This window comes from Oryctolagus cuniculus, chromosome 12, assembly GCF_964237555.1.
Source record: "Oryctolagus cuniculus chromosome 12, mOryCun1.1, whole genome shotgun sequence".
Lineage (NCBI taxonomy): Eukaryota > Metazoa > Chordata > Mammalia > Lagomorpha > Leporidae > Oryctolagus > Oryctolagus cuniculus.
In genome coordinates this window covers 63339632-63353883 of record NC_091443.1, presented here as the reverse complement: position 1 = coordinate 63353883, position 14252 = coordinate 63339632, and the positions used below count along the sequence as shown (strand labels likewise).

The window sequence follows — 14252 nt, the reverse complement described above, 5'->3', positions numbered from 1 at the left end:
TGGCAGCCTGGGGTCAGAGCAGCCCGAAGACTGCATTAGGTGTTTCCCGATACTCTTAGGAAACTGGGCTGAATTCTGGAATCACTGCCTTGGGATTAAGAAAAGGCAAGCTCCTAAAGCAGAGGAAGCACCCAAAACCTATCTGGACGGGCAAAGACCCTGAAGCCGCCAATACTTACTCCGAAACGTTTTGGCTAAGTTTCCAGAGGGACCCATCCCAGAAGACCTGTAGGTGCTCCTTGAACAACAGTAAATGTGCTAAATCTGCTAGACCCAACAGGTCCACCTGAAATCACAAAAAGCACCATCAGCTAAGTGACTCTGCTTATTTATGCAGGAGTTGAAAGGCATTACAGGGCTTCACTAACTTTATTTTGTGGCAAATATTTGAGCAGACTCACACTAGGGGAGAAGCTCCCCAAGGAAGTGATCAGTACAGCCAACTCCAGGAATTACCCTTCGGAACAAAAGATGACCAAGTATCTGGACTATCGAATGTGTGTACCTCCTGAATTTGCACGGAACCAGCTGCGCTCTACATGTGGTCCACACGAGCAGTTCAGGTTCGTCCTGCACACAGTCAGCAAACGCCTCATGTCTAACACTGAGTCAAGAGATTTTTGCATAAAATGCCACCATACAGAAAAACATATCCTAATCATCTTTTCCCACACATTTCATTTAATCCTCACAACAACCCTGATAGACAAAGAGCAGATAATGTTATCCCGTTACGGAGATCACAGAAAATGTCTTAAGAAAGACCACGTGGATGGGGACTGCTGGAAATGGCCCTGTCACTTAGGTGGCTGAGCTAGTTGTGTGTTTGGATGTGTATGTATACATTCTTCAGCGTTGTGACAGGAAAATAGTACATTTTGCTTGACAGGGTGATACAGTATTCAAAAACTAGGTCATCTATTCTAGGAGAGTCAATAGCAGCAAACACTAGCATTCATAGCTTATCTAGATAAAGAAGAGAAGCAGCAATCCTCTCCATATTTGCTCAGGCTTGCTTGACACTTACCTGGTAGGGAGAAGAACAGTTATCCAGGATCTTTTGTCCTTCTAGGATCTGGACAGTCCGAAAGCCGCTGAGGGCAAAAACATCTAGCTGCACCTTAAGGTCAACACTGTAGGAAAAGTCCACTATCTTCAAAGCTTGACTGTTCTTATTGCAATCATAGGGATCGTGGATTCTGAGCGCAGATTAAAGAGAAAGAGAGAATAAAAACAGGCCATGAAGGAAGCTGCATAGCTAGTCTTTAGGGGAGAAAAAAAAAAAAAAGACTGCAGGTATGTCTTAGCTGTGCCAACTGCTCCCTCCAGTGGTGAGTTACGAATTTGCACCCGTAAGAGCAGTGGTGGTGTGGCCACCACAGCACAGATTCTCATCTTCTATAGGGTGAGCCTGGAAGTAGAGTGCAGGTTTCTGAACCGGAATCTCCACAATGACACGTACAATAGCAAGGATTCATATACACTAACAAGATTTATGATGGGGAAAACGGAGTTTTACAGGTGCCATAGCCTATTACAAATGGGTGTTCCAAGTATCATTCAAAGTCTTCCTTCTAGAGTTTAATGAAAAATATGATACATAGGCTGTTTTGGCTAAAGTGCTACTTATACCATAAAACTTCCTGTTTTTATTAATCTGGGGTCATATTGTATCTTATGTGTAATTTCAATTCTTATTTCCTGAAATACTTTCCAACACTAATTCCTATCAACTAATTATATTGTCCTTGGGTTCACTCAGTCCTTGCAAGACATTTTTTTTTTACCAAGGAAACAAAGAAACCATTTATCTGAGAGAGAAGAATGGATTATTTCATGTCTCTTTCTCAATTAGTTCCTACAAATTCCTGGTATCAGTGTAGGTACTATATTCCTAAATATAGACTATCCTCAATCATATACCTCCCAGGCACAGAATGAACTATTTTACTATAAAATCTACAACTTTTTTAGTCGCCATAAAATGACATAATTTAAAAATACTTTTTAAATTTGAGAGAGGTCGGAAAAACTTTCTTAGATTAATAAAAGGAAGCATGAGCTTCCTAATCAGCTCCTATTAACTCACTGTGTCCAGGGGCAAGACTTTCTACATTTTGGGATCTTATTTTCCTTATAACAACGAAAATAACAAAAAAGAGTAGAAACTGAAATAAGTGATTTCAAAGGTTCTTTCTGGCTATTAATTCCTTGTGAATCTATATGAAATTTCCCTTCATATTTGAGAAGCAGTGACAAAGGTAAACATCCCTTTACTACTGAATCCTTTCCTGGAGTCCTGGTGGCTGAGAGAAGGCCTATCTGAATAGGCAGGCCACAGATGCCCAACTTTAAAAAGGCTTAGGAAATACCTCTGCTTCCAATTCCCATAGCCCTGAGAATTCTAGCATCAGCCTCTGAGCTTTTGTGCTTAACGTGGGGGATTTGTCAGTGGTCACAAAGGCTGGAGGAATGTTCCTTGCCCTTAGTTAGGTGGGTGGATGGAGTTTTGAGGGAGCAGGGATATAAAACATCCTGTGAAGCTTGGAACAAGCCTGCACCAAGAATGGTCTCATCCTAAATGGCCTGGATGAGAAATGCTGTTACACTGTGTCTGGGGAAGCCTTTCTGACTGCCCCGAAGGAGAGAAGGTGGGATTTTGCTTCTTTTGGTTACCCTTGCTGAAATACATCAAGGGTGCTTTTTGTTTCCGTGCCCTATGATTTAGGGCAAGGTGAGGACACTTATTTTCTGCAAAGAGCCATTTGGATATTTATAGCATCATTCGTGGGCCATACAAAATTATCAACTTAAAATTTAGCCTGTTCTAGATTTACTGAATTTCAAGTCCTGCCTGAGCCAGACCAAATCAAATGACTCTGTAGGCCTTACAGGGCCCGTCGTCCAGATGTTCCCCACCCCGATTTAGAGTCTAGTTCAGTCTCTTCTTAAAGATTAGGAAGCCAAAAGAAACGTAAAGGACTCCAGCTATCAGTGTGCACAAACAGCCTTAGGAAGAAAGTTAGAGAGAGACAAGCGGCCAACAAAGCATCTCGAAGCCAGACTGCTCTCCTAAGATACCATGAAGCCAATGATCATTGAAAGGGTAGGCTGCTTCTCTGATCCTTTTCCCAAAACTGAAATCGTGGGCTATCTTTACTTCGTTCATGCCTCAATGTTTTCTGTATTTTTTGGGCCTTAGTATTTGCACTTCATTCCATACTTCCTGCTCTGTGCTCCCCTTGAACCTGATGGGCACATTGGATTTAATTGAAATACTAAGCCCCCTTTTGTGGCATAACTTGTATTTGCACTCTGGTTTTACCAACCTCTTTTGGCTACCACCTCAGAGTGGGCTAAAACTTTGGCCTAAGAAACTGAGCAGTGCTTCCATTTTGCTAACATCCTTGCGTGAATGGTACTGGTCCCACCTGCAGAATGAGCAAATCCCCTACTTCATGTGCCTCAAAATACTCACGTTTTAGATTGCTTTTTGAATGAATCATCACAATATAGACTGGTCAATTTTTTTTCTGAATCCATATATTTCCTTAACGTGTGGTTTTCTTTGAATGCCTTTAACTATTTCCAATGTTTATTTATTTTCGACATTACATTTTAAATATAAGAGCAAACCTTCTCAACATAATGTGCTTGCTGACATGGCATTTATCAGAAGACATTAAAAACGGCAGGATGTCTCGAGAGAAAGCTGACAGAACTGCAGCAGAACGAAAGGACCAACCTGTTTCTGAGAACCAGACTCCTCGGACTCAAGTCGCCGTGGACTATTTCCGCTTTGTGCAGCTTCTCCACTATTGCCAAAAGGTTATACATAATCAGCACTGTTATTTCATGGGTAATAAATTCACTGTGTTGGAGAAGATCCTGGAAACAGAGGGACAGAAAATTCAATTTCCAAAGTGGGGTCAGCTGTCGTTATCTCAGTACCTCAAGAACTGCTGCTTCCCTCTCTACTAGAATGTAGCCTGGGCTTCTAGCCTAGTTTTAACACCACTGTGCACTCGCTTAAGACTACTTGTAAGGATTCAATGAGACAATGAATGAAAAACACCAAGGATGACCCTGGCTCATATCAGATACCCTATAAATGCTTAAAATACCTTCATCCCAGCCATGTTAGAGAATTCATATTACTATGAAAATCTGCAGTAAAACTTTCTTAATTATTGTTTGTTTGAAAGAGTGTCAGAGAGAGAGAGAGAGATCAACCTTCCATCCACTGGTTCACTCCCCAGATGGCTACACAACCAAGGAGCCAGGAACCCCATCTTGATCTCTCATATGGGTGTCAGGGGTCCGAGCACTTGGATCATCATCCACTGCCTTCTCAGGAGCATTAGCAGAAAAGCCGGATGAGAAGGAAAGCAGCTGGGACTCGAATCAATGCTCTGATAGCTGAGGCTGGCGTCAAAAATGATGGTTCACCCTCTGTGCCACATTGCTGGCCCCCAAATCTTTCTTAAGAACATAACAAAGAATAAAATGACCTATTGTGTCTGGGTTTAAAACAGAACCCAGTGGGGATAACATAGAAAAAACGAGTGGCCATGAGCTGATCATTACCATAGTTGGAGGACTAGCTTCTGGGATTTCATTGTAAACTTCTGTCTACTCTTGTTTATGTTTGAAAAGTGTCAAAAAGTTAAGAGATCCTTCATCAAAATAAGTTGGGAGAAGACAATGATCAATGCTTTTATCCTGTAACTTAGAACTTCTATTTTTAGAAGATTGATGGGAATTTTGTACTGAATTCCTTTGCTAAATGGAGCCTGAATCCTTCTACCCAAGCCCTTTAAATTACATGTGTTTAGTATGATTGCAAACCTGCAGGGTGGAGCAGTTTATATATTGGTACCAAACAATATAGCCATCTTGGTATTGGTAACAGCTGCACAAATGATCACACTCCTCATTTAAACGTTCCTTTAACTTGAGGTTGATGTACAAGTCCCATGGGACAGGTTGAGCCGATACCTATAAGACATTACATTTTAAAAATAAGAGCAATTAGACCCACGGTTATGGTTTCCAGATTGAAAACACATTTCTCCAGCCCCTCTGATAACCCATCAGAACAGTGAAAGGATATTTTAAAAGGCATAAATCTACAATAAAGGACATAATAACAACAAAATTCTGGAAGCTGGAAAGAAAGTAAGAGGTAACCATCTACTTAGAAGACACCAGGAAAGCTGGATTCTAGCAGCAGAAAACACTGAAGGGCAACCACATTTATATGCCAAGATCAGCTCCGGCCAGTGACTGGTGCTGCCGAGTACCTGTGCAAGCAGGGCTGAGAACAGAGCTTGAACAGGAGGGATTGGACCCGGTTTTAGAGGAAGGGAGACCCCAGACTTCCCTTCCTGTCCTGGAGCTCAACCCAGCAACTACCTTGCCCCATTCCTGCTGACCCAGCTCATTTCCTAGAGAGGATGATAGAGAAAGGCTCCGGAGCACAGGACACCAGGCACCACTGAAGCTGGGGATACGGCCAATGGGACAAAGTTCATGTCTCAGATGCTAAGAGGCACCTCCCAGCCCTCCCATTCTCCAGCCTCATTTCCTCACTCAGCTCTCAGAAAGCAAGCAGCCAGGCTTGGCTGCTCCAGGCAGGAAATTAGAAGTCCTCTTGGAGGGATCTGATCAGCTCAAGACAAAAATCATAAAGATCAGCGGTTTTCCAATAAACGTCCAGGCTCCATCATCCTACAGAGGTTGGCAGCCGTCAAGGGCCCCCCACGCACGCAGGCTCAGAGCTCTCCCTTAGCTTCCAGTGGCCCATATGTAAATACGCAGAGAGGCAGCCTCAATGTGAAAGTCAGAGGTCAAGACAGACAAAAACAAGCAAAAGTAAACAGATGATGTAGAGAGAAAAAACCCTCATAGCATCATTAATCTCTCAGAGAGATCACAAATGGTCTACCTCTGAAAGGAAGGGAATGCCACAAAGAAAATTCTGAGAAAAAGAGCTCTTGCAAATCAAATACAGATGAAAGAAATAAAAAGCCCAGTAAAAATACTGAAAATAAAGTTGATAAAATACAGTCAACCCTCTGCATCTGCAAGTTGAACCAAACCTCAGATTGAAAATATTTGAGGAAAAAAACTATGCCTGTGCTTAAAATGTACACTTTCCTTGTCATTGTTTCCTAACCAATACGGTGTAACTACTTGCAAAGCAAACACATTGAATTTGGTATGAGAAGGAATGTGGAGATGGTTTAAAGTATATCAGAGGTTGTGCATGGGTTATATGCAAATACTGTGCCATATGATCTGAGAGATTTCAGCATTTGCAGACTTTGGAGGGTGGAGTGGGGATAGATTTGCACAACCAATCCTGCCTGGATACCTAGAGATGATTGCAAGTCAGATGCAAAAAGTCAGAGAGATAGAAACTAGGAGGCCAAAAAGTAAGATTGTCAGAGGCACTATGTGGGAGACCCCTATCCCAGTAGAGGGCGTTACAGACAGAAAAAACAGAAGACCGAAAGGATCGAAGAAAATTTCTTAGAATTACAAGAGTTCCCAGATCAAAATGGCCGTGGGTGACAACAGATGTTACCAAAATAGGTAACTGATATTTCAGAATGCTGAGGACAAACATAAGATCCTCCAAGGATCCAAATAGTTTCATACAAAGCTTCAAGAATCAGAACGGAAAACATCCCATGGGGCCAGTGCTGTGGGGTAGCAGGCTAAGCCTCTGCCTGCAGCACCGGCATTCCATATGGGCATGTTTGAGTCCTGGTTGATTCTCTTCCGATTCTGCTCTCTGCTTATGTGCTGGGAAAGCAGTGGAAGATGGCCCAAGTGCTTGAGCCCCTGCACCCACGTGGGAGACCCGGAAGAAGCTCCTGGCACCTGGCTTCAGATCGGCCCAACTCCGGCCATTGCAGCCATCTGGGGAGTGAACCAGTGGATGGATGACCTCTCTCTCTGTCTCTCCTTCTCTCTATCTGTAACTATACTTCTCAAATAAATAAAGAAAATCTTTAAAAAAATAACAAAAAACCTCTGTCTCTACTTCTGTCTGTAACTATACTCTCAAATAAATAAAATCTTTGAAAAGACCTCTATCTCTCCCTGCCTGTAACTCTACCTCTCAAGCAAATAAATAAAAATCTTAAAAAAAATTCCAAAAGCAATATGGAAAGCCAAAAGATAATGGAATTCTTCAAAATTCTGAGGAAAAAAAAAGTTCAGAAATTTTTTTTAAAGATTTATTTATATATTTGAGAGGTAGAGTTACAGACAAAGAGAGGGAAAGACAGAGCGGTCTTCCATCTGCTGGCTCATTCCGCAAATGGCTGCAATGGCCGGAACTAGGTGGATCTGAAGTCAGGAGCTTCTTGCAGGTCTTCCACGAGCGTGCAGGGACCCAAGCATTTGAGCCACCTTCCACTGCTTTCCCAGGCCATCAGCAGGGAGCTGGATCAGAAGTGGAGCAGTCAAGACTCAAACCAGCATCCACATGGGATGCCGGCGCTACAGGTGGAGGCTTAACTGATTATGCCACACTGCCAGCCCCCAGAATTCTTTTTTTTTATTATTATTAGACAGGCAGAGTTAGACAGTGAGAGAGACAGACAGAGAGAAAGGTCTTCCCTCCGTGGGTTCACTCCCCAAATGGCCTCCATGGCCGGCGCTGCACTGATCCCAAGCCAGGAGCCAGGTGTTTTTCCTGGTCTCCCATGTGGGTGCAGAAGCCCAAGCACCTGTGCCATTCTCCACTGCCTTCCCGGGCCACAGCAGAGAGCTGGACTGGAAGAGGAGCAACCGGGACTAGAACCTGGTGCCCATATGGGATGCCAGCGCCGCAAGCAGAGAATTAACCAAGTGAGCCATGGTGGCAGCCCCAGAATTCTTTGAGACAAATTATCATTAAGTAAAGATGCCGCGGCTCACTTGGCTAATCCTCTGCCTGTGGCACCTGCACACCGGATTCTAGTCCTGGTTGGGGTGCCAGATTCTGTCCTGATTGCACCTCTTCCAGTCCAGCTCTCTACTGTGGCCCGGGAAGGCAGTGGAGGATGGCCCAAGTGCTTGGGCCCTGCACCCGCGTGGGAGACCAGGAGGAAACACCTGGCTCCTGGCTTTGGATTGGCGCAGCGCGCCGGCCGTAGCAGCCATTTGGGGGGTGAACCAACAGAAGGAAGACCTTTCTGTCTGTCTTTCTCACTGTCTAACTCTACCTGTCAAAAAAAAAAAAAAAAGATGCAGAATGAGCAGTTTTCTGATACACAGTTTTTAATAAATGTATGTACCATTCGTAAGGAAGCCACTAAAAGATGTGTTTATTCAAAATATGAAGGATTAAACCAAGAGAGAAGAAAAAATGAGTTCCAAGAAACTACACATCCAATGGAAGAGAAAGGTAATACAAATACCCAGGATGAATGGAAATTTTCAGGTGACACTGAGTGTGGGGCAAGCCTGTATAACTTGTCCAGACTGGAGCAGGCCAGAGAGTTTCAGAAAAGATTTCCTCAAAAAGATAAAACTGAAAAAATACTCAGTAGGTTTGGATATATTGTGAGATTTATATAATAACCTCTCATTTAGAACATGTCTTCATCTACTTGAAAGGCACATGGCAGAGACAGGGGAAAAAAAAGATCTTCCATCTGCTGGTTCACTCCCCAAATGCCCACAACAGCCAGGGCAGGGTCAAGAAAAGCTGGGAGCAAGGACATCTATGTGGGTCGCCATGTGGGTGGCAGAGACTCAAGCACTTGAGCCATCATCTGTTGCCTCACAGGATGAGCATTAGCAGGAAGCTGGATTTGAACTGCAGAGCAGCTGAGACTTAAATCAGACACTCCAGCATGGGATGCTGGCATCCCGAGCAGTGGCTCAACATGCTGTACGATAACGCACGCTCCCTCTCAATTTGTATATGTAATCCTGGCTCATTATTAAGATGGACTGCATGACAGCTCACTGACTTTTCTATAAGGAACCTAATAAACTATTCAAAGATTTGATGGTACTATGGGGATAGATACTGCTCCAATCTGTATTTACAAATTAAAACTGCAAAGAATCAGTCCCACCTTTATTATGGTTAACTCTGCAGAGTTTCTTGGTGCCACCCAGAATAATTTATAATCTTCACACATTAGGTATTCTTGTTTAATGCAATAATCCTCGTTACCTGTTGAGAAGGGTTTATTCCATTTAAAAATCATCATGAACATAAACAGCCCTCAGCCTTTATCTCCTGGTTTAAGGGCTAAAGGCACTGCTATAATTTGCCCATTAGTAGTATTTGAAATACTTTAAAATAATGTGCTAACAATTGGAAGAGGGGAAGACATAGTTACTACTCTACTGGGACATGAAATGATCAATATATTAATTTCTATGCTATTTCTTACAATGTAGACATTTTATAGTGCTAGAGTACAAATAATTACTTACTTGATAATGTCATCTCCAGAAGGACAGACATTCAGTGATACTTACCTAATTCAATTTCTTTCTCTATTTCTAAGTTAGGCATTGGTCGATCTTCTATGGAAAACTCTGCACAAGCACTTAACTCTGGCAGGCATTTTAGTAGTTGCGTGCGATACTGTGAACACCAGGGTGACTGTGTAGGATTTTCTGGTAAGGATGGGAGGAGTGGGGGAAGGATAGTTGAAAAAGCAACAACAACAAAAAAGATCAGCTAAAAAAACTAACACTTAGAGTGGATATTATAACCGAGAGGGGAAAAAGAAAAAAAGATTACACAATCAACACTGCTAATCTGACTACAGTCACTGATCTCAGGTCTTTATGAAACTGTGCTCAGTTAGTACTGGATTAGTCTGGATATTTCATAACTTAATGGCAACTTCTCTAGCAAAGAAAAACATCCAGCTCAGTCTGCTGAGGTGAGTAAGCGCTCACGAGGCATGGGGACAGGTGTCTGCGTGATCCTACCTGCATCGTTAGTAAGCTCCAGTTTCTCGGGGATTTGAAGGCATTTGATGGAAGAGGTGCTTGTAACCGAGGCAGAAGATCCAGAGAAGCCAGAGGAGTGCGTGGCTTCACGACTGTCTTCAATAATTGGGCTGAAAGAACCACAGAGGAGTCAGTTCTCATCAAGGCAATATGGACCAACTCAGCTGTTACAACTTTATAAATCTCTAATTTACAAACATTTTGTTGCACACTTATTTTTAAAATAAAATTTATCTTAAAATAATTAGGTTTTGTCCAGTTTTTGGATAAGTCTCTCTCTCTCTCTTTTTTTAAGATTTATCTATTTATTTGAAGGTCAGAGTTAGAGAGAGACAGAGAGTGGGATCTTTCTTCTGTTGGTTAACTCTCCAAATGGCCACAATAGTCGGACCTGGGCTGATCTGAAGCCAGGAGCCAAGAGCCAGGAGCTTTTTCTGGGTCCTCTATATCGGCGGCAGAGGCCCAAGGACTTAGGCCATTTATGCTGCTTTCCCAGGCAAATTAGCAGGGAGCTAGATGGGAAGTGAAACAGCCAGGACTTGAACCAGAGCCCATATAGGATGCTGACATGACTTTATCTACTACACCACAACACTGGCCCAGGTCACATATCATTAATGTATGCTACCAAATATGATTAAAATTCTATCAGGGAAAATGTTAGAAGATGCAGTTTCAAAAGTACAACTTGGGGGCCGGCACTGTGGCGCAGCGCGTTAATGCCCTGGCCTGAAGCGCTGGTATCCGTTATGGGCACCGGTTCGAGACCTGGCTACTTCTGATCTAGCTCTCTGCTATTGCCTGGGAAAGTAGTGGAAGATGGCCCAAGTGTTTGGGCACCTGCACTCACATGGGAAACCTGGAAGAAGCTCCTGGCTTCAGATCAGCCCAGCTCTGGCCATGTGGTCAATTGGGAACGGAAGACCTTTCTCTCTCTTTCTGCCTCTCCTCTTTCTGTGTAACTCCGACTTTCAAATAAATAAATAAATCTTAAAAAAAAAAAAAAAAAGTACAAGCTGGGGGCCAGCGTTGTGCCACAGAAGGTTAAAGCCCCGACCTGCAGTGCAGGCATCCCATATGGGTGCTGGTTTGAGTCCCAGCTGCTCCACTCCTGATCCAGCTCTGCTATGGCCTGGGAAAGCAGTAAAAGATGGTCCAAGTACTTGGGCCCCTGTAAATATGTGTGAGACCCAGAAGAAGCTCCTGGCTCCTTGAAAAGCAAGGAGATACAGAGGGAGAGACACAGAGACAGGGTCGGGGGGTCACAATGAGGAGAGATTCTTCCTTCTGCTGGTGGACTCCCCAAGTGTCCAGAATAGCCAGGTTTGGGCCAGCTGAAATCAGGAGCCAACACTCCATCTGGGCCTCCCCTGTGGGTGGCAGGAGCGCTCAAGTACTTGAACGAACCTTTATCCAGTATGTCCCAGATCCATTAGCAGGAAGTAGGATCAAAAGTGGAGGAGCCAGCACTCGAACCAGCACTCCAGCATGGGATGCAGGTGTCCCAAGTGGTGGCACCACGGCACTCAACCTCAACTTCTCAATCTCGATCACTTTCTTTCTTTCTTTTTTTTTTTTTTTTTTTTAAAAGATTTTATTTATTTGAGAGGTAGAGTTACAGACAGTGAGAAGGAGAAACAGAGAGAAAGGTCTTCCTTCCATTGGTTCACTCCCCAGATGGCTGCAACGGCTGGAGCTATGCCAATCTGAAGCCAGGAGCCAGGTACTTCTTCCTGGTCTCCCATGCGGGTGCAGGGCCCAAGGACTTGGGCCATCTTCTGCTGCTTTTCCAGGCCATAGCAGAGAGCTGGATTGGAAGTGGAGCAGCCAGGACTCAAACCAGCACCCATATGGGATGCTGGCACTGCAGGCGGCAACTTTACCCGCTATGCCACAGTTCTGGCCCCTAAACTACCTGTCTTTTTTTTTTTTTTATCTTTTATTTAATGAATATAAATTTCCAAAGTACGACTCATGTGTTACAATGGCTTCCCCCCCCATACCGTCCCTCCCACCCACAACCCTCCCCTCTACCTGTCTTAAATACAGAAAGATCATAAGATTTAGTCACTGGCTCTCTCTGCCATTCTCTCATAGCCCTAGTTAATTTCTACCTCTCTATCAGGAGATAATTTTTCATTAATATATCTCTAATTTCCTATTTAAATCAAGATCAGCTACTCTACCACTTTTTTATAAAGTTACTTAGTTTTCTTATTGCTTTTTTATTTTTACAAATTTATTCATTATTGAAATAAAAAGCAGATAGAGAAAGAGACAGAGAGAGATCTTCCATCTACTGGTTCACTCTCCAAATGTCTGCAACAGCCAGGCCTGGAAAAGGCCAAAGCCAAGATCCTGAAGCTCAATTCAGGTCTCCCCCATGGGTGGCAGGGCCCTGAGTACTTCAAGTATCGCCCGCTCTCTCCCAGGATGTGCATTAGTAGGAAGTTGGAATCGGAAGCAGAGTTGGGACTCATACCCAGGCACTCAGACACGGATGTGGATGTCCCAAGTAATATCTTAAGCACTGCGCCAAATGCCTACTCCTATCTTATCTTAAACTCTGTTATTACAGAAAAAATTAAGCACCTCCTCTTTCTCAGTCATGTATATTTGGCTGAATTTCCTCAAAGATATTACAAGTGGATGCTGTTGGGCACCCACATCCTATAAGGGAATGCCTACATTTGAATTCAGGCTCTACGTCCAATTCCTGCTAATGTGCACCCTGGGAGGCAGCACACAATGGCTCAAACAGCAGGCACCCTGTCACTCATGTGGGAGACCTGTATTGAGATGCAGGCTGCTGCTTTTGGCCTAGCCCGACCTTGGCTGTTGCAGGTATTTGAAGAGTAAGCCAGCATACAGGATCTCTCTCTCTGCTGGTCTGTCTGTGGCTCTTGCTCTCTCTCTCTGCCTTTCAAATAAATAAATAACTTAAAAGAGTTATCATAATCCTTTTGGACCTTGTAGTCTCTTAACCATCAAAACCCACTTCTGCTAACGCTTGTATCTAAACCAATTACTAAACCCATTGACACATTATGTGAGGCAGCCCTATTCTCACATATACCACTTAGCCCAGTCACTGGCAGATAGTTAGAATGTGACAACTGACTACTACAATGACAAACACACACAGAATAAGTGCAAACAACCTGGCTAGTGACACCTGTCACTGCTGATCACCTGAGCTTCTTGATGCTGAGAGTCTGATTGTAGAGAGTGCCACAGGCAGTGTGCTGGTCCTCAGGGGTCTTCCCATCTAGATCCTCCTCTTGCAGTAGTGTCTCAGGATCAGAGGGGAGATCCTTCAAGGGCATTATCTCATGAAAGGGAGTGGATGCAAAGCGAGCAGCTCTGGCAAAGTCACAAGTATCTTCTGGGTTGGGACAAAGAGTTACATTCCTGAAACCTGTGATAATGGCATCCTCACTCAGGGGCTCGATTCCTGTAAATTCATCCTGAGATAAAAATCATGTACGGTTCAGATAAAACATTTCAATGAACATACGAATGGCCTGTCTCTTTTTAATTTATAGACTCAGGGTACATAAGCAATGCCTCATAATCTATAAAAAAAGGCAATTTTAAGAGGCACATAATAGTATTTTTAGGAAAAAGGTTTTGTGTCATGGCCGTAGCTGCGCCGATCCAAAGCCAGGAGCCAGGAGCTTCTTCTGGGTCTCCCACATGGGTGCAGGGGCCCAAGGACTTGGGCCATCTTCTTCTGCTTTCCCAGGACATAGCAGAGCTGGATCAGAAGTGGAGCAGCCAGGACCAGAACCAGTACCAATATAGGATGCTTGGCACTACAGGTGGCAGCCCTACCCATTACGCCACAGCACTGGCCCCAATCCTCCTAGTTTTTAAGTATTCTTCCTCTATGCTGCTTAATGTTACTTAATTTTATTTTTTAAAGTTTATTCATTATTATGGTAGAAAATATAAATCATAAAGAAAAAAATCATTTGAAATACTATTACCCAACCTAACACTGTTGTTCGACATTTAAAACATGCCTTGGTCTTAAAAGTAATATACATACATGGTATTAAAAAGTCAACCAGTTTAAAAGGCTATACAATGAAAGGTCTCCCTCCTACATACCTCCCAGCTCCAACTTATTCTGACCTCCCAGAGACAACAGCTGTCACCATACATATCTAGGAGAATGTATGTTAAGCATATTCTATGCATTTAAAAAGGAGTTCTAAAATAAAATAAATGAAATTATGGTAATGTATATATCTGCAGTATAAAAAAGTGCATAT

General features: G+C 43.3%; 1 protein-coding gene across 2 annotated transcripts in view; it reads right to left on the bottom strand.

Moving 5' to 3' along the window:
- BUB1B (BUB1 mitotic checkpoint serine/threonine kinase B) overlaps positions 1-14252 on the bottom strand; it is a 64765-nt gene that overhangs the window by 1669 nt on the left and 48844 nt on the right. For both annotated transcript variants that reach the window (XM_070053979.1, XM_070053980.1), the window contains exons 15-22: positions 13168-13442; positions 9955-10085; positions 9493-9633; positions 9081-9181; positions 4849-4998; positions 3746-3888; positions 1028-1199; positions 180-286 (exon numbers count right to left, since the gene is read on the bottom strand). In XM_070053979.1, coding sequence (XP_069910080.1) covers positions 180-286; positions 1028-1199; positions 3746-3888; positions 4849-4998; positions 9081-9181; positions 9493-9633; positions 9955-10085; positions 13168-13442 — 1220 coding nt within the window. The remainder of the gene's footprint in view (positions 1-179; positions 287-1027; positions 1200-3745; positions 3889-4848; positions 4999-9080; positions 9182-9492; positions 9634-9954; positions 10086-13167; positions 13443-14252) is intronic.